We start from the raw sequence: 22,677 nt of genomic DNA on the forward strand, positions 1-22,677 counted from the left end.
CATGGGTAGCGGCGTGCCGCGTGCATATGCAATTACAGTTTTGATGAGACGTTTTCCCGTTCCCCGTCCCGACCGGCCCTCAGGCCTTCGTTCTACTTCGCGACCGTGGATTCGCGAGTCTAGCCAGGCCCCCCTCTCTATTAAACATCATCGCCTACGCCCGCTCCTTCTTCCCCTCCTCCTGCAGCTTAAGAACCTTTTCGGCCTCGCGTGCGCGATGGTCAGCCTGCTGGATCGCCCGCTCGATGTCGATGCACTCCTGCTCACGCAGGTCGAACGCGCGCTCCAGCGCGGGGATCTGCCCCGTGATGATCATCATGCCGGGATACCGGGCGGTGGGGGCCGGCTCGCCAGCCGCTGCTTTGTCGTCCGCGACCTTCTTCGCGGCGGCCTTGGCCTCCTCTCCCGGGTTATAGATGAGGGCGTCGGGTGTCGTCGTGCCGTCCGCGGCGCCGACCTCGCCCTTCGCCTGCGGCGGAAGCGGCGCCGAGCCCGCGGCCTGCTCGGCGGGGCCGGGGGAGCCGCCCGTCTGCGGCGCCTTGTCGCTCGGCAGAGGGGCGCGCGTCACGTCCGGCGCGACGTTCTCGCTCCCGGGCGGCGCGGACGAGATCTTGGCACTGTAGATCTCGTTCAGCGCCTCGCTCGGCTTCTCGGTGATCATGCCCAGCTTGAGCAGAGACTCGAGGTACGTCGCCCCGCGCCAGGCCTTGTAGTGACTCCAGGCGCGCCAGAGGACGTAGAAGAGAGGGAAGTTGGGAATGATTGGAATGATGGCGAACGGCCACGTGAGCGGCGAGCTGGGGTCAGCGGAGCACAGTGCTGGCACCTCACAGGATCAAACACCTGATCATGCTCGTGCGGTGGTGCGGGATCGCATGCAGCAGGCTACGATGCAACTTGGGGAGCAAGGGCGGAAGGCCGAGGCCCGGCAGTGTCGGCCGCAACAGCGGAATCTGGCGTCAGCATCAGTTCCGCGCGGGGGCTCGCGCGCACGCCGCGACGGGGCACCCACCTCGATCATCTCCTGCTTCTCGCCCTTTTTCGGGTCGGCGACCTTGACGCCGCGTCCCTCATGCACGGCCTTGAGGGCCCACTCCTCGTAGTTGATGCGGTCCATGAGCTTCTCGCCGCGCTCATGAAACCAAAACATCCACGACTTGCGCGGCTTGTGTCCGAGCTTGTTCCACTCGTCAGCCGCCTTGTCCAGCGCGCGCTGGTAGATTGGCGGCTTGCCCTCGGCGGCGGGCACGTCCGGCTGCTGCACATGGTAGAGCATGAGCGGTGCCTCGCTGCTCATGGGCTCCACGGCGCCGGGGGCGAGCGCATTCTTCGCGATGCTCGCTGCCGTCTCGGGGGAAACGCTGGTCTCGCCGGGCGTGGAGGGGGAGACGGCGTCGGCAGCGGCAGCGGCGGCGATGCGTGGCGTCGTGCGCAGAGGGCCATGGGGTATGCGCACGAGCGGCAGCGCAAGGATGCGGAATGGCCGCGACGTTTTGGACATTGGACGAGGAGTTGGGGGAAAGAGATGAAGTCGAGACGCAAACTCGGGCGCGAAGAAATGGAACGGACGCGCGGTGCGGCACAGGCAAGTCTTGGCCAAGTGCCGATTTACGCCCATGCCACGTGCCACGTGGGGCCAAATTACAGCGATCGCCGAGGCGCGTGGCTGGGAGCGAGGCCAACCACCGCCTCCCGCTGACCACTACGTCATGCTCTTCTCCTCCATCCATCTTTTCCTCGCCATCCGCTGCGTGCACAATTGGACACTTCTATTCCCTCACGTCCACTGACCAACCGTTAACTAAACATGGCAGAGTCAACCACGGGCCCCGGCGCACCGCCTCATCCGCACCCGCAAGCCGGCGGCAGCGGCGCGCACGGCCCCGCCGCGCCCAAGGAAACGCGTCTGGCCAATCTCAAGACCAACGCGGCTTACCTTGCCCTCGGGAACAAGGCGGCCACTAAACCCGGCAGCGTCGCTACGCGCTCGGTCCTAACGACGTTCCGGTAGGTTGGGCTCGGCGCAGACGGGCCGATGCCGTGCCGACGCGCGTACATTCGATCGCGGTTGTGGCGATTGGGTCGACGATCGCCGGGACTCGGCCGGCCTGCACCGCTTTCTCGCTCACGCTAGCTATGTCCTGCGATACATGATCCGCCGCATGTTCCGGGTGGCAAAGTACGCTGCGATCGGCGCTGGCATCGCGTTTGTCGGGACGGGTGTGCTCGGCGCTCTCGGGACTGGGATTGCATGGTTTGCCGCCCCGAGCATGGGCATGGGCGTGGGTATGGGCATTACATGGGCGATTATCAAGGTGAGTGTGGCGCGTTGGTAGCGTGGCAAGGAGGCAACTCGGGGGCTGGCTTGGTGCACCAGACATGTCGCCTTTGGCTTCTCGGATCCCATTTGCCACCCGCTCATCGCAGTTTACATGGCGACACCGGCCGGAGCGCTTCCGCGGGGGATGGTGGAGCGAGATGGCTGAGCGAGCGTTCGAAGGCCGCGATCCCGCCAAGGACGAGCAGGCGGACAACGATGCTGCCGACGCCGCTGTGCAGCTAAAGATGGAGAACCGGCGGATACGACAGGACGTGTGGGCGCGCGCCGAGGCGCCAGTGTAGGGAAGCGAGCACGATTGCATACGAAGCATGAGTTAGCGGGGGTGACGACGCGACCGACGGAGGCTGGCGCTATGCAACGTCCACATGCAGCACTTATGGATAGAATTTTGCTAGTTCATCAGAACTTGACACAGCTCGACCGGAAGCGCGCCAGATATCGTCGGAGACTTGTGCCGGTTGGTTGGGGTTCGAGTCCGGTGGTGAGAATCACTGTTAACGGCCGTACAGCCGCCGGGACTGTGGTATTGAGAATCAATAACAAGGGCCGTACAGCCGCCACGACCAGCCACGCATGTCCTTAACTTTTGTCAGCTGGAGAGTATAGTGAGTGAGCACTACGTATCGCGCCTCAGAGGGCAGGAAGCATCGTTGCGATTGAAGAGATGTGTTTGCGCGTATTGTGTGCGGATGTCAGCTCGCACGGAAACTGATATGTTGTCACGTGCGCCACCAGATTCAGCATCCACATCGTCGAGCGACCGACTTGCGCGACTTGAGGACCCCGGCGGCCTCGCCCTATCACTCCCATTCCGTTCCTCCCTCCGCTTCCTCCTCCTCCATGGCCACCTCCGCACTCCGGAGCTCGCCCTCCCGGTTGTCTCTACTGTGTGATCGTCCACCGCCTCCCAGCCATACCGCTCCTGCTGCTAGCACACCACTCTGCTGCATGCAGTAGAATACAGAACGGCCCAACCCTCTAATGGAAGCGTTTAGTGGCCGGCGGCGCGGCGCTGCTCCTGGATGATCGAGGAGAGCTCCTCGACCTTGCGCTTGGAGCGGAGGAGGGTGCCGAGCTGGCGTCAGTACTCGGCAGCCGGCGGCAGCGCCGGTGGGGGCGCAATACTCACGCGCTTCTTGGTGAGCTTCTTGGCCTTCTTGTCCTTGGAGTTACGCAGCAGCTCCATGACACGCTTCTCGTAGGGCGAGAAGCCGGCGACCTCGCGGATGATCGACTTGACGAAGGTCTTCTTCTCACTGGGGTTAGCGGGTGTTGTGGGTTGGCCGCGCAGGCGCAACGGGCAGGGGAGCGGAGCAGGCGGGAGGTCTCGACAGGCGGGACCGAGGACGGAGGACGGGGCGGGGCGGGGTGCACAAGGGCGCAATTCTGCGCGCCGCCGATGCGCGTCCCGCATCCATATCCGCCAAAATTCTTCCCGACAGTGGCATTCCCCTCTCCTCACTTCCTTCCACTTTGCCTCTCCGCTCTCTGCACCCTGCTCTCGGCCCACTGCCTGCTGCGCTCTCCCTCTACCCTCCGCCGCCGCCGCCGCGCGCGCGACTCACGTCTTGATGCCCTTCTTGTGCGAGGGCTTCACCGCCTTGGGGATGACGGTGGTGGGGTAGCCCTTGTTGAGGCCAACACGGAGGTTTGAGCGAGTGGGCGCCATTTCGTCCTGTCGTGCGAAGGTGCGCAATGGGTTGGGGGAAGGTGTGTTTGGCGGAGGAGGGATTCGACGCGGAGAACGGACGCGGAGAACAAGCGCGGAGAGCGGGAACGCGAAGTCGAGATGGAGGTATACAGCGCAGGAGCGGTCGTCAGCACTGGTGTCTCGCTCGCTGCTGGGTACGCACGATTTTTGAGGGTTGAGGAGAGCGAGGTCGATGGCGAACGTCCAAGTGGATGAGGTGGGGGGCATGAAACGCCGAAAAACGCCGCCAAACTTGTGATCTGTTAGCTTCCGTCCGGTTCGACTGGGGGAGTAGTACACGTGTTGCCTTCAGGCACCACCCCCGCTGCCGCCGTATAAATTTCCCGCGGCGCGCTCGGAATCATCATTCGCAACTCTGACTATAACCATGGCGCGCTCTCTCACCTTTATGGGCGTCGTCGGAATGGCGTTGGAGAAGAACGACCGCCATTCAAAATGCGTCGAAGCCGAGCGCGCGTCCCTTCGGGACTCGCGGGCCCGGCGTTTCGCTTTAGGCGTATATTTCATGCAGGCTTGCATGCTCGTTACGGGCAGGGGCAGGGAGGAGAAGACAATAGGTGGGAGAGGGGAGGCTAGAGCGTGCGTGCCTCGGAGTTTGACGTGCTGCGCGGGTTGGACGGATTGCTGCGCCGGAGAGCTGCGGACTGCGCAGCTGTGGTTGTGACGTGCAGAGTGGTGACTCCGACCAGTCGATGGCGGTACACCGTGTGAAGCCGCCGTCTTTGTTTAGAGCTCTCTCGGCAGGTTGCAGGATACACAAAGTATTCCGGGAGCACGGTACTCTACGCGGCCTGCCACCCCCTCCCCACTCTGCGAGACCAGGCCGATGCATGCATCAGTCTCGATGCCACATGCACGCACCAACACCCCGTCTCGAACGAAAGTCATATGCATTGTCACACCAGCCCAGCAAAGCTACAAGGTTCGAATCTATCCATCTATCACCAAGATCAAAGCATCGCGCCGCCGGCGAGCGCGATGGCCATACTTGCCAAGACGGCGGAAAGGAGAATGGATGGCTGCGCGACCGTCGCGGCCGAAATGCGGTTGCCCGTGCCGTTGGCGGCACCGAGACCCGCGTACAGCTGCATGTTGCGGAAGTACGAGAACTGCTGCACGGGCGACGCCCATGTGCTGTCGTACCCGCCAAAGAAGGTGGAGAAGTAGACGCCGCCGATGCTCTCGACCGTGTCCGAGTTGCGGATCTCGAGGTTCTTGAACTCGAACGCCTTGGTGCCGTTGTAGTAGAACGCCACGACGCCGTTGGCGATATCCGCTCTGTTGAGCGCGACGTACAGCCACACAGTCTGCCATCTGCCCGTTTGGAACGAGTACTTGCCGCGGCCGAGCGACGTGCCAAAATCGTTGTTGCACACAACGTCGAGAGTCGAGCAAAAGTTCTTCTGCGAGGTCGGGATGTATGCATACACCTCGCCGAGGGCGCCGTCGCGCCACATCAGCCGCGAGGAGAAGCACTTGAACTGAACGGCCTGGTGCCCGCCCGAGCAGCCGATGGGGTCCGGCCCGCCGCGCAAGCCCGGCAGCTTTCCGCCTTTGTTGAACACGAAGAAGTCGTCAAAGTAGACGTCGTACGAGAGGAGCATACGCTCGAACTGCCCATTGGAAGTCGTGTTGGGGAAGATGTTCTGGGACTGGGACGTCGCGTTCAGTGGCTGTGCGTAGAACTGCGTTCCTCCTGTTCCGGCCGAGTAGGAGCCTTTGGGATACTCGATGCGGAGGACGGGTGTGTTGTCCTTGGCGGCAAGGACGTCTGCGCGCCCTTCGAGATCGGGTGCATCCGCATCTCGACGCGTCAATGGGGCTGACGGATCGGCGACGAACGCACTGGCGTAAGCCTTGCAATCTCGTCCTAGTCAACGTACATGTCCTCCTTGCCAAAGCTGATGCCGTGTTGGCTGTTGATCGACCACTTGTCCAGAATCCAATTGTCAGCCTCGCTGCCGGACAGGGCTTGTGTGGGGAATGTAAAGTTGTATGATTCGGTCAGTCCGTATGTTGCAACGACGTCCGCAAGCTGCAAGGCGGCAGCGGGCGAGATGGCCGCGACAAGCGCCGCAATGTATGCAAGGCGCGCCATGTCGAGTGAGGGGAGGAGGATCTCGGAAGGAAAAGAGGGCGTGTTGCTGGGCGCGTTGGATTGAAGGACGGTTTCAATGAGTGTTTCAGTTGGCCTGTGCACGGGCAATCACGGCTGGGAAGCACGCGGGCGTGATTCTGGCTGCAGTACCCGAGTGACGAGGGTCGGAGTATCGAGTGAAAAGTACGGCGAGGTCGTCGCCGCCACAACTGTCCCGGACACGGACAGCGTACGGGCAAGACGATGCGTGTATAAACAAGAAGCGAGCGAGGGATCGATTGGTGGCGTCTGGTGGAGCGGGGCCAGAGTCCAGGGATATGAAGGAGAGATTGGAAGTGGAGCGAGTCTGGAAGCCGAGGAGTACGACGATGTTGAGTAAATGAATGAGATGAGATGAGAGGAGATGAGAAGAGATGAGAAGAGATGGAAGAGAGCGGCGAGGCGATGAAGAGAGATGAGATGGAAATGGAGCGGAGGCGGCGGAAGGAGCGGACGGGGAGGAGGACGCGTGCCCCTCTGGACCCTTCCCTCCCTCCCACCCAAGAAACTATTCCGGGCGACGCGACGCACTAAATTACCCTTCTCTCCCTTTCTCCCTTGAATCGCCAAGACTCGCCGCCCTCCAGCGCTCATCTCCTCTCGTATCTCGTCGCCATCTCTCTCTCTCTCTCTTTTACACTACTCGGCGCTCCTCGCACCCAGCCGTCGCGATGCCGAATTGCCGAACGCCAATACGCCAATACGCCAAGGCGACAACGACCTCCGCAGCATGAGTGCGGTGCTGTGGTGACGAAACGTTAGAGTTGGGTAAGAGGCACATGGCACTTTCGGCACATCCGGTGTTCTGACGTATCCCACTTTTGGCCCATTCATCTTCGTCTTTGGCCTCTGTTGAACGTCCTGTTGGCCGTCGTATGTCTCATATGGCTCATCGGCTCACGGTAGCATCCAGATTTCAGCGCTGATAATAGTCGAGCAGTGGGTCATGAAGCACGTGCATCTCGTAGTGCATGGACTGATCCCCTGTCTGCGTGGCTCAATGCGTGCTGACGATCATCCCGATCTCTGGCGTCTCCTTCTACCATGAGGACGTATGCTCGTCATATCATGCTGGGCCGACAGTTGAGCTACCAAGCCGAGGGAGGTCGCCCGCCCGTCACACCTCGACCTTGGCTTGGAACGAGTCGAGGCCATGGGGCTGGAACTATGCTGTTCTGAGGGAGAGTGGGCGCCTACTCTTCCGATTGCCATTCGAACCTTCAGATAGAAGGAGAGGCGCGGCAATGGAATTGGAGTGGGGTTGCCAGGGAGCAAGTTCTTTGGCCAGTTACACTTTTGACTCCGTGAACCTGGGCGAGTTATCGCAGTTCCAAGTAGTTCAGTCTAAAGCGACGAGTTACTTCGGGTGGCAAGGCGTTCACACAGGCAAGGTGAGCTGACGGGTGGCGCCGCCTGTTACTTTTCGAAGAGGTCCACTTCATCGTCGGCGGTCACTCAATGCTGAAACAAGGTGGTCCACTCTTGCGCCCACAGAAGAACGTTGGGACTATGCTATGGGCCACACCCGAGCCACCAGTTTCGCAGCGACCTTGGCATCGCGGAATCGCAGGGTCGTAAGATCTGTGCATGATGTTGCAACTGTCGACACAATCGCCTTGGTTCAATCCCCTCGGCGACCCTCGCTCTCATCAGCAGAGGTTTATGCACCCATTACACACGTATACACCTTATTCAAGCCAAGCCATTCCACCCAAGCCACAAGCCGGCGGCACTTGACCCCTGCCATTCCGCGGCTCCACACTACGTCAGAGCCATCCGGCGTTGCCGTTCCTCAGCCTCTAGCCGCCGGGTAGCGGGACGCAGCTTCGGCGCCAGCCATCGTCATCGTTGGTACTATTTCCCGGCTGAACCGCCGGCATGTCTCGGCCCACTCATGCCATCTTAGCTCCATTTCAGAGCTTGCTGACAACGTCAGCCACAACGGCGGCATGCGAAAGCAATGTATATGGCCTGGAGCAATGCCGGCCCCACATTCCCTCGGGCAGCATGAGGCAAGAAGCGACAGGGGGTCGCCGAAGCGCCCACGTATGGAACATATAACCCCTCGCCGCTGACTCGTTCCCCCATAGCTTCGAGCCATGCTCTTCACGTACCTCCTCCTCAGCCAGGTGGCTGCGCAAAGCCTCGCGGACACAGGTCCGCAGGCGCCGCCCGTTTCTGCCAACGGGACTGCGCTCGCGAGCACCCCGGTCCAGTCCGCCAGCTCCTCTCTCGCCACCAGCCCGAGTACAGCCACCCGAAGTGCCGTCACCGGCGGTTCCGGCGCTGGCTCGGGGTCAGCGACAGCGCCGAGCACGGCGATCCCTTCGGCGTCGGGCTCGCTCGATGCCCCCGTCCCCGGCCAGGACATTGTGCCCCTCCCGCAGTGGTGGTGTGCCGACAACGCGACGTACTGCCCCGGTCGGCTACTGCAGGATGTGCAGCTCAGCGGCGTGTTCCCGGACTCGAAGGTGGGTATGGGCCGTAGCGACGCTGACATCAGACATTTGTTGACAAGGTATGTCGGCGCCGATGAGATCGGTGATCGGGATTGGTGATCGGCGAAGATCCCTAGACGCCGTATGGCGCATTCCGTTTCTCGGCGTGCCGTAGCTAACCGCAGCCCACTAACGGGTCTCTAAATGACACGCTGAACGCCTTCAACGCCCTCGGATCGAACGTCACGGTCGGCGAGATCGCGACGTTCGCGTCCGACTGGTTCAAGGGTGAAGGTCTCGAGCTCCAGCCCGTCGAGATTGAGGGCTTCAACCCGAACCCCGCCATTCTCGACAACGTCACCGACCCGCTGTACCGCGCCTGGGTCTCCACGGTTCACGGGTACTGGACTCTTCTGATCCGCGCGACGAACGAGAGCGCGCTGTGCCAGCCGGGCCCGGATGGCTGTTCGTCCTCCCTCATCCCGCTGAACAACACCATTGTCGTCCCCGGCGGCAGATACCGCGAAGTGTACTACTGGGACAGCTACTGGATTCTGCAGGGGCTCCTCGCGAGCGAGCTCGAGAACTATGCCTTGAACTTGCTGCAGAACTTTATGGACCTCCTCGACGTGCGTCCCCTCTGGACCCGCTGACGCCAGGCTTACGGATTCATCCCTAACGGCGGGCGCAAGTACTACCTGAACCGCAGCCAGCCGCCGGTGTTCGCGCACATGGTGCATGCGTACGTGACGCAGACGGGGAACACGAGTGTGCTGGAGCGCGCGCTCCCGCTGCTCGACGCGGAGCTGCAGTGGTGGGAGGTGAACCGGACCACGACGGTCGTGTCGCCGTGGACCAACAAGACGCACACGGTCGCGCACTACGCCGTAAACAATAGTGCTCCGCGCCCAGAGGGGTTCGTGGAGGACCACGACGCGGCTTTCGGCACGCCCGACCACCCGCAGAACTTGACCGAGCAGCAGCGCTCAGACTTGTACGCGGAGCTCGCGAGCGGCGCCGAGTCCGGATGGGACTACACGTCGCGCTGGTGTCGCGAGCCCCTGCTGAATGAGACGGACAACAACGTCGTGCTCCGCACCCTCAATGTGCGCGGCATCATCCCCGTCGACCTCACAGCCCTCATGGCAAGTAACCACTACCTTGTCGCCGAGCTGTACGAGATGTACGGCGGCGGTAAGGGTTCGGGCTCGAAAGACGGAGGCGGCAAGGACTCTGGCTGGGGAGGAACCTCGACGTCTCACCCCACCGGAAGCATGGCCCCGCGCCCTAGTATGTCGCAGCCGGCGTCCCCGCCCGCTGAGTCGCCCTCGGCAGAGCGGCCTCCGGCTAAGCGACAGGGGGCTGACCCCGCGCTGTCCGTCCCCGAAGGCGCGAACGGCCCAACCCCCTCCCTCCCACCCATGCCGACGCCCACGCCACAGGGCGCCGACCCGGCCTTGAACCCCAGCCAGGGCGGCGGCGACGGAACTCCTTCCGATCCCGCTGCGGCTCCTAGCGATGGCGCCTCATCTCCCGCTGCGCCCTCGCCCGAGTCTGGATCGCCGGCGATGCAGCCTTCGCCCTCGCCTAACGCTGAGTCCCCCGCTACTCAGCCCTCGCCTTCTCCCAATGCCGGTTCACCCGCTGCGCAGCCCTCGCCTTCGCCGAACGCTGGCTCTTCCCCCGGCCAAGCATCACCTTCGCCTAACGCTGGCTCCCCCGCCGGCACGCCTCACGCGTCCACCAGCGCCGGAGGCATGACTGGCGGCTATCCTCCGTCCGGCGGCAACCACACCGGCGGTGGTGGTGGCGGTGGCTCCGACAAAGCCGCGGCGCACCGCGCCAAGGGCGACGCATACAAGGCCGCTGTCCTCGACCTGCACTGGGACGCGGAGCGCGCCTACTTCTACGACTACAACATCTCGGCACACGACCACTCGCCGGTCTACTCTCCCGCGGGCCTCTGGCCTCTCTGGCTCAACATCACGCCTCCGGGCCTGGAGGGGAACGAGACGATGGCGCTCGCCATCGCGAGCGGGCAGCGCTTCATTCTGGGCAAGTACGCTGGTGTGCCGTCTGTCGCGAGCCTCCTGAAGACTGGCTTGAACTGGGACTTCCCGAATGTCTGGCCGCCGCACGTATACAGCACAATCAAGGCTTTTGAAACCCTCCACCGCCTCGTGCCGAACGCGACGACATTCGACGCCATCGGCATCCCGTTCGACCAAGTCGCGCCGCGCCAGCTCAACCTCGACGAAGCGCAACTGCCGGAACAGCCGCAGTCGACGATCGGCAACACCTCGCTCTTTACGAACGCGTCCGAGCCCTGGCCGAAGCAGATGGTCATTGAAATCGCAAACCGGTACATGACAGACGCATTCTGCTCATGGTACTCGACGGGCGGCGCGATCCCCGGCGTCCTCCAGCAGCTGCCGCTCTCCGACCTCAACGCGACGGGCACGTACACCTCCGACTCGGCGGGACACATGTTCGAAAAGTTCAACGTCACGGACCCAGACGCGGCGGGCGGCGGCGGCGAGTACACCGTCCAAATCGGGTTTGGGTGGACGAACGGCGTGGTGCTGTGGGCCGCGGGACGGTATGGGCAGTACCTCCCCACGCCGACGTGTCCGCTCATCCCTATTGTCATCAACGACAACGGAGGCGGTGGAGGCGGTAATGGCACGGACGGCGGCAACGGCACGACGCATGATGCCGGCGCTAACGCTACCCACGCCGGCACGAATGCCACGCAGGCCATGTTCCGCGGGTACCGCATCCCGCGCAAGTAAGGACTTTGAAGTGAAGCAACAATGCAGTGTGTCTGAAGATAACGAGGAGTGGGAGATTGAAGGCGAGGGCGGGGAGGGCGGAGGAGAGAACGGAGGATTGTGCCGCTCCCTGGAGACGCAATGAAGCACTGACCCCCACTACTACTTGCGGCGTCCGGCGAGGCGGTCCGCTCTTCTGACGTTCATGACGGTGATTAATGCTAATTACGCTCATCGCGGGAAGTCTCCCATCTCCATCGGAGCATCACTCACCATCGCGGATCGCCCATCGCCCGACGCCCACTCCCGCCATCGCGCATCCGAGCTCCGCAGACCGCCACGACGTCTTTTGTCCAAAGGAGGTCAGAGAGTGCGAAGAGCCGTGCAGCAGTTCCAGCCCCGCATCTCCCTCATCTCCCTGTACGCTCGGACACGTCGTCGCTCGCTTGCCTGGGACGATCACTCTCCCTCCCGCCATCCTCCAATCCTCATCTCCCTCGTATCCGGGCTGTCGTCGCTCATCGATCACGGTGCTCAGCACGACCCTCTGGACCAAACACTCCAACAGGCAACACGTAACGGGATATCTGGCGCCCCAGCCACCCCCTCCCCCTCTCCCTCTCGCCCCCGCCTCGTGTTGGTGATGGGAACGAGGTGGACGTGCGGGGGTCTGAGCGCGCTCAACATGTCGCCTGGAGAGACGGTGGGGTGGTGGTGCCTGTGGCATGCGAACGGAAATCATTCGCGTCCACGTCTCTCCAGAGTACATATTCCTCACTCGCCTCATCCTCGCACACAACAACTTGTCCCCCTCTTCATCCTTCCACTCCTTTTCCCCATCTCCCACTTCTTTTTCTCCTTCTCCTCTCTATCCATAGCCACTCACCCCATCCCATCATTCACCACGTAACGACCTCCACGACACGACACATAGCTCTCCAACCCCGGCGCTCGCCACGCTCGGAGTACGACTCACGATCACACTACCCCCGTTCCGTCATCCGCTCTCATTGCGGAGAGGAACTCGGCCGCACGCTTCCCCACACGTCGTGAGTGACCCCTGCGCCATGACCGTCGTGTTTGGTGTTTGTGAATGCTCGTCTGAACGACAGATCTGCGCATCCTCATCATTTGACTCCACCTCGCTGTCAACTCGACTCTCACATCAACCCATCTTGTGACGAGCTTGACGAGCGTCCTAGCCCTACAGCGCAGACTAGCCACGAGTGAACGCGCATCCTAACGACTTCACCACGACCTTCCTCAATCATACCCAGCACGACCTACTACAACACCACCATTCACTCCCTCCTAATACCCCTCTTCACGACCGCCACGACCCCTCCCCACGACCTCACGACTCACTCTCACGGCCCGCACTACCCACGTCTCATCACCCACCATGTCCTCCGGCCACCACCTCGCGCCGGACCGACGCTCGGCTTTCAACTCGCTGCGCAAGATGCCCTCAACGCTCTTCCGCAGCGACAAGACTGACGAGCCCCTCACTCAGAAGAAGCCCCGTCGTCGCGCCCTCGCCAGCTTCCTCGGTCGCAAGCCGCCCCCTGACAAGACGCCGCAGAACAAGCAGCGGCCCAGCTGCGGACCCGACCCCTTCGTTCGCCCCGAGGGTGTGCCTAGCGTGCGCCACCACTCGCCACAGCCGCCCATCCGTACCACCTCGGTGCATCGGCAGCGCATCACTTCAATTCATGGTGTACAGACAGTACACATTGACGAGGTGGACTCCCTCGACGACCCCTTGATTGACGAGTGAGGCGCCTTGTGGCACTGCTGACACCAGCGACAACACGCCCACCACGCTCGAGGAGGCGCCACGCGTGGCTCTCGACACTGATCGGCTTCCAATGCGCCACGCGTCGCTTCCATTCCGTCCCAGGAAGTCGCAGCTCATGTCGCTCGCCGAGGTGCAGGAGCCAGAGCAGCCTGCTTCTAAACCCCCGCCGACACCGCCGCCAGAGTCAAGCCCCCCCAAGACCAAGTCCCGCTTGATCAAGGAGAAGACCCGCTCGCGCGTCTGGGGTGTCCTCACGGGCAAGCGCTCCTCGAAGGCTAAGGCTGCATCGCAGTGTAGGTTACTAGACTAAACTTTGCTGACGCACAGCCTCGCCAACACAGCCAACAGGCAGTGCTTCGGGGTGCCAGTCCGCTGGCCGTATGTCCGTCTCGCCCGCATCTGTCCGTACCCTTCTGCCACCTTGCCGTGGTTCCACGTTCTCAGACCCCACTTGCGGCGACTCGATGCCCAACCAAGCGGGCGATTCCTCGTCGCTTCGGCCATGCCAGCTAGGTTCCCCTCGCCCGCCAACGCTGCACGTAATCCATCCGACCCCGGATGGAGAAGTGCCCGACCCGGTCTCGAAGCTTCAGCGTGTCAAGGAGCCAGAGTCGCCCTTGGTCTCGCGGAAAGGGCCAGACGCGCTCCAGCCACCACGTATCCTCATGGCCCGCCAGTCTACAGAGACAGTCCGACGCTCGCCTTCGGCAGCCACCAGTCGCAAGTCGGTGCCCAAGCGCAAGAGTCTTGCAGGTCTTTTCGGCATCTCCTTGAAGAGGAGCGCGGACCGGCTGCGTGCCGCCATCCCCGCTCCTCCCGTGCCCTTTCTGCCGGAGCCGTCCACACCCTCGCGCCTGTCCCTCGAGGCAAACATGATGAACGATACCAGCCCTGACACGGTCGCGTTCTACAGCCGCCACGGTGCTCGCTCAGGCTTCAACCTCCATGGCGACCTCTTGCACCCAGATGGTGAGCAACAAATCTCCGCGACGCTGAGACCAGCTCACATACTCGATGTAACCTCCGCAAATCACCATCTGCACAGCCTCGTCACCAACATGGATGCTAGCTTCTCCGTGACCAAGGGCCGGCGCGAGCCAGGTACTCCGACTCCGCTCCGCCGAGTACGATCAGGTGTGCTCAAGGCTCCAACCAGCTCAAGCCGCCCCACTCCTGGTCGCAACTCTGCGCCTCCGACCAGCCCGTCCAAGAATCTTGCCCGCTCCATCGGCAAGGTATCGGAGGGTACCCCCAGCCCGACCACGCCTGCCAAGCCGTCAGTCAAGCTGATCGTGAGGAATGTCTGCGAAAGTATCGCGAGATCGCCAGGCAGTCTGTCCGTGTCATCATATCTCGGTCGACCGGACAGCGTGGCGAGCGACATGTCCGACACCTCGGCTTCGTCATCTTACAACGTTGCACCTGTGATCAACAAAGCCGGCAGTGTAATGCCCAGCTTCCGCACCCTCAATACCGCGTCCTCGACGCAGCCTCAAGGGCACCCCCCTCCACCACCCCCTTCGGCTTTCTCGTTCAGTCACACCCGCATCGCGTCGCAGCCCCCCATCTTGGACCTCGACTTCGGCAGCCGCCCCAGCTCCATGTTCACCGACATGCTCGGGCAGTTCAACTCGTCAAAGTCGAGCAGGGCTAGCGATCGGTCTTTCAACCAGTCTCTCAACCAGAGCACACGCAGCTCCAACCGCACTACATTTGACTTTGCTGCCGAGCTTGCGGCCCTCACGGCCTCGGCGGGTGACTTCTCTGGCGATACTCTGCACATCGCCCGGTCCATCGAGTTCTCGACTGAGTCGCCGGACACAGCACTCGCACAGCTCGAGGAAGTGCTCGAGTCGCGTAAGAACAGCGCCGAGACGCTTGGCCGCAACCGCCGCTCCAACCCTCCGTTCCAGGGCCGCATCGAGTTCCAGATGGGCGTTCGTGCTCGCAGTCACTCGCGCCCGTCTCCGGGTCTACCGCCGCCATTCGCACTACCACCAACACCCACCCTCGATGGTCCGCTGCAAAATCCCAACGACCATCGGAAACAGCCTTCTGCTATCAGCTTCGCCTCCATGTCCAGCTTGGGTGCGCCGCTCGCACACATCGATCGCGGACACATCAATTACTTCGAGCAGGCGTTCGCAGCCGGAGGCCCTCCCCCTCCACTGCCACCTCTCCCCCCCATCTCGAGTCGGGTAAACGCAAGCCACCACCGTCGCATGTCGTCCGAGGTATCGATCGACTCCGTCCTCTCAGCTGAGACGTCCATGGTCACTGGCCGTGCATCTCGCTGCCACCATCGGGAGTCATCCACCTGCAGCTTTGTAGGGCGCTCCGACTGGGCTTCTCAGCGTCGCGCCTCCCGCGACAGCGAGTCCCTGGCTCGTCTGAGCTCCATCGCTCGCCTCGGTCGTCCTGGCATCGGCGAGCGCATGTTCGAGGGACTTGACAGATCCCAGAGCAAGGACTCGGAACATGGCATTTCCTTTGTCGGAAGCCCGACCTTCGGCACACGCCCGTACTCCTTCGCATCGTCCACGGATGAAACCGCGGAGCCGGTCACTGAGGAGGGAGTGTCATTCTTCGGCACCAACCACAGGCGCAAGCCCTCGTTCGCGATCCAGAGCCGACCCCTGTCTCTCGCCAGTCTCGACGAGTCGCGCGTCAACGATACCTTTGACTTCGTTGATGGGCCTTCCAAACGTGGCGCAGTCGAGATTGACGTCGTCGACGCATACACCCAACCTAGTGGGTTTCACCCCTCCATCACGCTGACCATAGGTCCTGCCCCGGAGACCAGCACACCTCACTCGCGCGAGGTCGGTGTGCCTCGGGCGCGTCACCGTCCTCCTGCGCTTTACCTCTGCGATGGCGAGGAGGACACGCCTAGCCTAATTTCACCGTCTGACCTCACCGAAGTCTCCTCGATATTCTCACTCGACACGGCGCGTGCCTCCAACCCCCCGCTTGGGTATCCCTCGCACCGGAGCGGCAAAGGCTCGGTCACAAGCATAGTGCAAGTACACCCGACTATTCGTGAGGAGGCGTCGCGCAAAGACTTCCGCGAGTCGCGCGCGTCCGACGACTCTCGTGCTGCCTGGGAACTCGTGCAAGAGCTCAACGCCCGCCACTGGAATGATCTCGGTGATGTGGCGTCGTCGCTGCTCACGCGATCTCCCGGTTCCGACCTCTATACACACGCCGATGCTCCGCCAGTGCCGCACACCCGCGCAGAGATCGAGGCCATTCTCGCTGACTCTCAGGCGTCGTACAAACCTCTGGACAACGCATCCAAAGGCGAGCAGCCTGCCGGCCTGCACCGCCGCAAGACGTCACTTAGCGATTCACGTGCTGCCGTCGCCCCATACATCCTCCAACCTGCCCCGCTCGAGACGCGATTTCGGAGCAAGCGCTCCTCCGGGGAGCGCGTGTCGCCTCTGCTCGCCGAGTTTGCGCGAGATGTCTCTCCCCTGCCTCGGTCACGCGATGCCCCGCTACCCAATTCTGAGGCTAAGACTACCAGTACCGTCGCAACTGCCCCAGCGCCGCCTGAGGTTCGCCCGCGAGTGCCGTCCGCGGTCCGCCGCGACAACCTAGGCTGGGCGCGCCGCCGTAATTCTGATGAGCCGGCGGGAAGTGCGCCTCATATGCCACGCAAGGCGCCCGTGTCGGTAACGATGGGGTCTTATCCAACGTTCTTGGCCTTCTCGCCAGCGCCTAGGCCTGAGCACACGCAGCCCGAAGCCAAGACGGCGTCATCGCGCCCCACCCACCCACGCCCGCTCCTGACGGCCAACGTCGCGCCCAAGCGGGCGCAGAAGCGTATCCACGTCAAGACGGACAGCAATGGCTCGCCGATGTCGCTGCACAGTACCTCGTCGCGTACTTGCCTTACGGTGCGTGCCGACAGCGCGCCGCTCGCGGCCCGTTCAAGTAACATCCCGCAGCCGCGGCGGGTCTTCAAGACCAAATCGTCGCCCGAGATAAGGCGAAAGGGGAACAAGGAGAACGTGCGTGCGCCGGCGCCGGCGTTCGTCTTGGCTCCCCCTCCGCTGCGTGTCTAGTTAGATCTGGCCTGGGTGCTGAGATGGCTCGCCACGCGATTCTTCGTGTTCATAGTGAGCACTTCATAATGCGTGTACATGTCCATGCATGCTGCTTGTGTGTACAGGGCCAGGTTGCGAAGCCGAACAGGCGTGGCGCTCTACAAGGTGGGACGCGACGCGGTCCTCGGGCCCCACAGGCAAGTGTCGGTCCTCTCGGCCGGCAAGCACGAGCAAGTTCGACGAGTGCCGGAGCGGTCCGGATGATGGACCAACGGGAGATTCCGATTGTGCCAGTACCGGCGGCAGTGGTTGATTGTGGCCAATGGGAGGCATGGGAGAGGGGCAGTTCCCCCACAATGCGACGTCAGTGGATAGGCGAAGGGAGGGAGGGAGGGAGGGAGGGAGGAGGCGCGTGGCGGCATGAAAGGAGGACAAGTGATCTGACGGTGGCCCGTCTCGCCGAAGTGATTTGATGCTCCGGCTCGGTCCGCTTCTTCAACGCCTCCATCCCTCTTTGCTCTTCCTCCGCCGCCCCCACCCCGCACAAGCCTCCAGGTAAGTCGCCCCTCCTGCTCCTCCGTCGCTCTTCGTCCTCTTGCTCACCTCCTCTTCCTGTCTCTCTCTTTCTCTCTTTCTCTCCTTCTCGACTCTCTCTCTCTCCCCATCTCTCACCATGCCCCTCACCCGCCCCGCCAACCCCTCCTACGTCCTCGTCCCCCTCCTCGTCGCCCTCGTCGCCTACGCCGTCTACTCCAACCGCTCCTCCATCTGCTCTTCCTCCTCCTCCTCCTCCTCCTCCGCTTCTGGCAACAGCAAAATGTCGCTCTCGAACAAGCTCAGCATCAAGGACGTCGACCTTAAGGGCAAGCGTGTCCTCATCCGCGTCGACTTCAACGTGCCCCAGGACAAGAAGACCGGCGAGATCACCAACCCTGCCCGCATCGTCGCCGCCCTCCCCACCATCAAGTATGCCATTGACAACGGTGAGTGATATTGGGGGGGCCCGGAGTCGGGGTGGGGAAGAAGGAGGGGAATTCCCACACAAGCGCCACGCGCCATCGTGCGTCATACGCCCTTGCAGGAAGGGCATGCTGGGCTCTACGACCGGGGTCCATCACTGGCAGCCCTTGCGGCTCGGAGCCCGATGCTGGTGCTCGCCGTTTCAGTCGATGCGGAGGTGGTGACGGCGTTGGCACTCGCTGTCCTCGCCCCTGTTCCGCCTTCCCTCGACCTGGCCGCACTCGCATCCATCAGTGTTGGCGCCAACACTCGCACCACGACTCGCGCTCGCAGTTGCAGTCGCACTCGCCATTGCCCCGCTTTACCGCACATTTCGCTAACCCCAGGCGCCAAGGCCGTCGTCCTGATGTCCCACCTCGGCCGCCCCGATGGCCAGAAGAACGAGAAGTTCACCCTCAAGCCCGTCGCAGAGAAGCTCCAGGAGCTCCTCAAGCGCGACGTGACTTTCCTCAACGACTGCGTCGGCGCCGAGACCGAGAAGGCCGTCAACGGCGGCAAGGACGGCCAGGTGTTCCTCCTTGAGAACCTCCGCTTCCACATTGAGGAGGAGGGCAAGGGCGTGATCAACGGCGAGAAGACCAAGGCCGACGCCGAGAAGGTCAAGGAGTTCCGCAAGGGTCTCACCGCCCTCGGCGACGTCTACGTCAACGACGCCTTCGGCACCGCCCACCGCGCCCACTCGTCCATGGTTGGCGTTGACCTCGACCAGCGCGCTGCCGGCTTCCTCATGAACAAGGAGCTCCAGTACTTCGCCAAGGTCATGGAGTCACCCGACCGCCCCTTCCTCGCCATCCTCGGCGGTGCCAAGGTCAAGGACAAGATCCAGCTCATCGACAGCATGCTTGACAAGGTCAACAAGCTCATCATTTGCGGCGGCATGGCCTTCACCTTCAAGAAGACGCTTGAGGGCGTCAAGATCGGCAACTCGCTCTTCGACGAGGACGGCGCCAAGATTGTCGGTGACATTGTCAAGAAGGCCAAGGAGAAGAACGTCGAGCTCATCCTCCCCGTCGACTATGTCTGCGGCGACAGCTTCTCCAACGACGCCAAGCGCGTCACCGTCACCGACGCCGAGGGCATCCCCGACGGCTCGATGGGCCTTGACTGTGGCCCCAAGTCGAACGAGATCTTCGCCAAGGCCGTCGCCGACTCCAAGACCATCCTCTGGAACGGCCCCGCCGGTGTCTTCGAGTTCTCCAACTTCGCCCAGGGCTCTGATTCGCTCCTTGACGCGACCATCAAGGCCGCGGCTGGCGGCGCGACCGTTATTGTCGGCGGTGGTGACACCGCCACCCTCGTCGCCAACGCTGGCAAGGAGGACAAGCTCTCGCACGTCTCGACTGGCGGTGGTGCCTCGCTCGAGCTCCTCGAGGGCAAGGAGCTTCCCGGTGTCGCGGCGCTCTCGAACAAGAAGTAAGCGACTGACTCGAGCTGGACAGCGAGCCTAGCAATAAAACAATGAGGATGCGAAGCATATGCATGAGGAATAAGCAGCGCTCAAGCAGGAAATACATTATAGACCGTGCATCTCCAGTTTCTCTATTTCCGGAAGTGGATCTTTCGATCCCGCCACACTGTCCCGAGCAGCTTATGCCCTCGCGCCTGGTATATGACGTTGTGCGCGAGCGCGTCTGCACCATCCCATCCCTTCGCGCCGGCCACAGCGATAAGCTCAGCCTTGACATCCGCCTCAGGCACGTGGTTGGCCTTGTCGTCGACGGCGCCGGGCCCCAGCCGCCGCAGCATCCCGAGACAGAGGTGCGCGACGAGCACAGCTTCGCGCGTGACGGGCGGCGCGTCGGCGGCCGTGCTCGCTGTCGACGGCACTTCCGAGGAAGTCGGGGAAGGCGGGGCAGGAAGTGAGGCGCGCGCCAGCGCCTCAAGGTGCGCGATGGTCGCGCCGGGATCCGCGCCAGGCTCGGCGCCGAGCATGCGCCAGATTTCTGGCGGGAGTGCGCGGCGGATAGACGCGGAGGCGACGCCGACGGCGTCGAGCGACATGTTGATGCCGTCCTGTGCGTTCGCTTTTGGCACCTTCCTCGTCGTCGGGCTCTTGGCTGGCGACGGCTTGGGCTTGGGCTTGGGCACGGGCTGGGACGTCAGCTTGGCCTTCGGCGAAGCTTTGGGGGTTTTGCTCGGCGTCGGGTCGGGGATGAGGGGCTCGGCGATGGGCGAGGGCATGCGCGCCGTGGAGCGCGATAACACGGAGGAGCGGTACGCGCTGCGCGGGGCGGGGGTGATGCTCGCGCGCATGCGCGACACGATGGTGCTCCCCGGCGCGGGGGCGCCGAGGCGCGTGCGCGGCGTCGCGACGAGCGTGAGCGGCGAGAAGCGGGTGATGTCTACGCGCGGGGTCTGGAGGAGCTGGCGCGCGGGCGTGCGCGACGTAGATGCGCGCAGCGAGGTGCCGAGGTTCGGCGACTGCGCGGGGCGGGCGGGCTTCGGCGCGCGCGGCGCTCGCGGCGTGGTAAGTGGAGACGTGCTGGCTTTGCTTGACTGGTTGAGGGGGGAGCGGGGCGACGCGGGCGTCTTGGATATCTTCGGCGATACGGGTGAGCGGGGCGAGCGCGCGGGACTGCGCATCGCAGCTTTGTGTTCTGCTACGCGCCGCCTCAGTGGCGCCAAGCTCTCTTCGAGGGCGCGCAGCGCCTCCTCTTCCGCCGCGATGGCTTCGTCGACGCTGCGCTGCGCCACCTCCTTCTTCGGGCTGTGGATGACTTCCTCAAGGGCACGCTCAAGCTCGGCCGCGCGTGCGGTGTTTGCTTCGTGCCGTGCCGCGAAGCCCTCAACCTCGCGCCGCGCGCGCGCCATGCTGTGCTCGGCCGCCATCGTGTCGATGACCTCCTCCGCGGCCGCGAGCGTCGCCTGGAACTCGTGTGGCGTGCCGCGCGCACGCGCGAGCTTGCGCAGTGGAGAAGACGCCCGCCCCTTCGGGAGAGAGGGGAGGAGGCGGCCGAACGGCCGTTTCTCGGCTTCCGTTGCGTCGCGCACGAGCGAGAAGACGTTGCCGCCCGACAGGTAGAGGTAGGCCGAGGTGAAGGGGCCGGGTGGGCGGGCGTTGGCGCGCGAGAGCGACGCGATCGCATCGCTCTCGTGCGCGAGCTTGTCGAGGGCGCTTTGCAGGGGCATTGCGCACAGAGTGGGTGATGCGATGTGATGTGATGTGCTGTGATGCGATGTGATGAAGAGGCAGAACGGCAAGAAAGGCAAGATCACTCGCGCTCGTGAACGGACCTTGTTGACATCCCTTTTGGTCCCGCCAGACGTCACCGTGCCTGAGCGCGTCGAACGCGTCGAGATTGCTCCATCCCACTTTCCGATCTTCCGAGACATCCACCTATAATTGACACAATGACAGACTACTCCCCCGGCCCCTCGTCGCGCGCCGCATCGCTTGCACCTGGTGTTGGTCCCGGAAGTAGCTCCGGCGCTGGTACTGGAGCAGGATCCCGCTCCTTCCTTTCACGTTTGAGCTCGGTCGCGCACGATGACTCAATCGCGGACGATGAGGAGATGGAGGACGCCGTGGCAAAATCCAAGGTGTTCACGCCAGAGGATCTCGACCCCGGGCCTGATGAAGACGAGCTGGACGACGTGCGCCGGCTCGGGCGGGCGCTGGCGAAGGAGAGGGGGACGCCGGCACTGCTCGACTGGGACGCCGACCTGGTCGGCACGTTGCTGGACAAGTTGGAGCAGCAGGTGGGTCGAAGAGGGCTGAGGATAGATCTGATGGCAGGGCAAGATGATGTCGACGTTGCGAGCCGATCCGTCGACGAGCGAGGAGGAACATTTTCGGCTTGTGCTAGTGCAGACGGAGATGGAGCGGGCCAAGTGGCTCGTGAGGAGTTATGTGCGGGCGCGATTGCATAAGGTGGGTACGACGCGCCCCGCGGAGCAAGGCGACGAGTCGCACAAGGGCATTGACAGGGGGATAGGCGTGATGGGGGGACCGTAGCACGACGCCATTGTCCCAGCACTGACGCCAGATCGAAAGATACGCCCAGCACATTGCTACAACGCCAGAACTGCATGCACGGCTATCGGGCGGCGAGCTGGCCCATGCGCGGCGTTACGCAGACCTTATAGCACGGCACTACTCTTCCTCCGTGCTAGACTCTCTCCCAGAATGGTTGCGGCGGATGGACGAGAGTAGCGGGGGAGTGTCCATGGGTGAGGCAAGCGAGAAGAACGGAAGCTTACCCCAGTAACGAAGCCCAACCACGCCCAACCGGTGCTCATCTACATTCGCAAAGACTGCGGCGAGCTCGTGCTCGATGGCGACGAAGTGGCCGAGCTCACGAAGGGCTCGTCGCACTTGGTGCGGTACGACCTGGTCGAGCGGTGGGTGCAGCTCGGCTGGGCCGAGGTGCTGTAGCGGCACAATTATGCAAGATGTACATTACATACAGGTA

At 63.0% G+C, this 22,677-nt stretch overlaps 9 protein-coding genes across 9 annotated transcripts; 5 read left to right on the forward strand and 4 right to left on the reverse strand.

Moving 5' to 3' along the window:
- Positions 1-154: 154 nt before the first annotated feature.
- COLE_00298 (uncharacterized protein) lies at positions 155-1,501 on the reverse strand (the record flags this gene model as incomplete). The annotated part of the gene is made up of 3 exons (XM_018426041.2): positions 155-797; positions 832-953; positions 1,013-1,501. 3 exons carry the CDS (start codon positions 1,499-1,501, stop codon positions 155-157), a joined length of 1,254 nt encoding a protein of 417 aa, XP_018277668.1.
- A 306-nt stretch (positions 1,502-1,807) lies between these two features.
- Positions 1,808-2,622, forward strand: COLE_00299 (uncharacterized protein; the record flags this gene model as incomplete). Its single annotated transcript, XM_018423616.2, has 3 exons — positions 1,808-2,007; positions 2,135-2,315; positions 2,428-2,622. The coding sequence occupies 3 exons, from the start codon at positions 1,808-1,810 to the stop codon at positions 2,620-2,622; spliced, it is 576 nt and encodes a 191-aa protein (XP_018277667.1).
- Positions 2,623-3,332: 710 nt separating this feature from the next.
- On the reverse strand, positions 3,333-4,010 carry COLE_00300 (60S ribosomal protein eL36; the record flags this gene model as incomplete). Its single annotated transcript, XM_018423615.2, has 3 exons — positions 3,333-3,416; positions 3,471-3,597; positions 3,907-4,010. 3 exons carry the CDS (start codon positions 4,008-4,010, stop codon positions 3,333-3,335), a joined length of 315 nt encoding a protein of 104 aa, XP_018277666.1.
- A 992-nt stretch (positions 4,011-5,002) lies between these two features.
- On the reverse strand, positions 5,003-6,150 carry COLE_00301 (uncharacterized protein; the record flags this gene model as incomplete). Its single annotated transcript, XM_018423614.2, has 2 exons — positions 5,003-5,897; positions 5,936-6,150. The coding sequence occupies 2 exons, from the start codon at positions 6,148-6,150 to the stop codon at positions 5,003-5,005; spliced, it is 1,110 nt and encodes a 369-aa protein (XP_018277665.1).
- A 3,091-nt stretch (positions 6,151-9,241) lies between these two features.
- COLE_00302 (uncharacterized protein) lies at positions 9,242-11,419 on the forward strand (the record flags this gene model as incomplete). Its single annotated transcript, XM_018425470.2, has 2 exons — positions 9,242-9,256; positions 9,287-11,419. The coding sequence occupies 2 exons, from the start codon at positions 9,242-9,244 to the stop codon at positions 11,417-11,419; spliced, it is 2,148 nt and encodes a 715-aa protein (XP_018277664.2).
- Positions 11,420-14,578: 3,159 nt separating this feature from the next.
- Positions 14,579-17,263, forward strand: COLE_00303 (uncharacterized protein; the record flags this gene model as incomplete). Its single annotated transcript, XM_018423613.2, has 2 exons — positions 14,579-15,947; positions 15,981-17,263. 2 exons carry the CDS (start codon positions 14,579-14,581, stop codon positions 17,261-17,263), a joined length of 2,652 nt encoding a protein of 883 aa, XP_018277663.1.
- Positions 17,264-17,717: 454 nt separating this feature from the next.
- COLE_00304 (uncharacterized protein) lies at positions 17,718-19,682 on the forward strand (the record flags this gene model as incomplete). Its single annotated transcript, XM_018423612.2, has 3 exons — positions 17,718-17,800; positions 18,059-18,228; positions 18,592-19,682. The coding sequence occupies 3 exons, from the start codon at positions 17,718-17,720 to the stop codon at positions 19,680-19,682; spliced, it is 1,344 nt and encodes a 447-aa protein (XP_018277662.1).
- Positions 19,683-19,804: 122 nt separating this feature from the next.
- COLE_00305 (uncharacterized protein) lies at positions 19,805-21,394 on the reverse strand (the record flags this gene model as incomplete). The annotated part of the gene is made up of 1 exon (XM_018426796.1): positions 19,805-21,394. One exon carries the CDS (start codon positions 21,392-21,394, stop codon positions 19,805-19,807), a length of 1,590 nt encoding a protein of 529 aa, XP_018277661.1.
- A 384-nt stretch (positions 21,395-21,778) lies between these two features.
- On the forward strand, positions 21,779-22,640 carry COLE_00306 (uncharacterized protein; the record flags this gene model as incomplete). Its single annotated transcript, XM_018420438.1, has 4 exons — positions 21,779-21,964; positions 22,002-22,136; positions 22,252-22,435; positions 22,471-22,640. The coding sequence occupies 4 exons, from the start codon at positions 21,779-21,781 to the stop codon at positions 22,638-22,640; spliced, it is 675 nt and encodes a 224-aa protein (XP_018277660.1).
- Positions 22,641-22,677: the final 37 nt, after the last annotated feature.

This window comes from Cutaneotrichosporon oleaginosum, assembly GCF_008065305.1.
Source record: "Cutaneotrichosporon oleaginosum strain ATCC 20508 chromosome Unknown ATCC20508_contig01, whole genome shotgun sequence".
In the NCBI taxonomy this organism is placed as follows: domain Eukaryota; kingdom Fungi; phylum Basidiomycota; class Tremellomycetes; order Trichosporonales; family Trichosporonaceae; genus Cutaneotrichosporon; species Cutaneotrichosporon oleaginosum.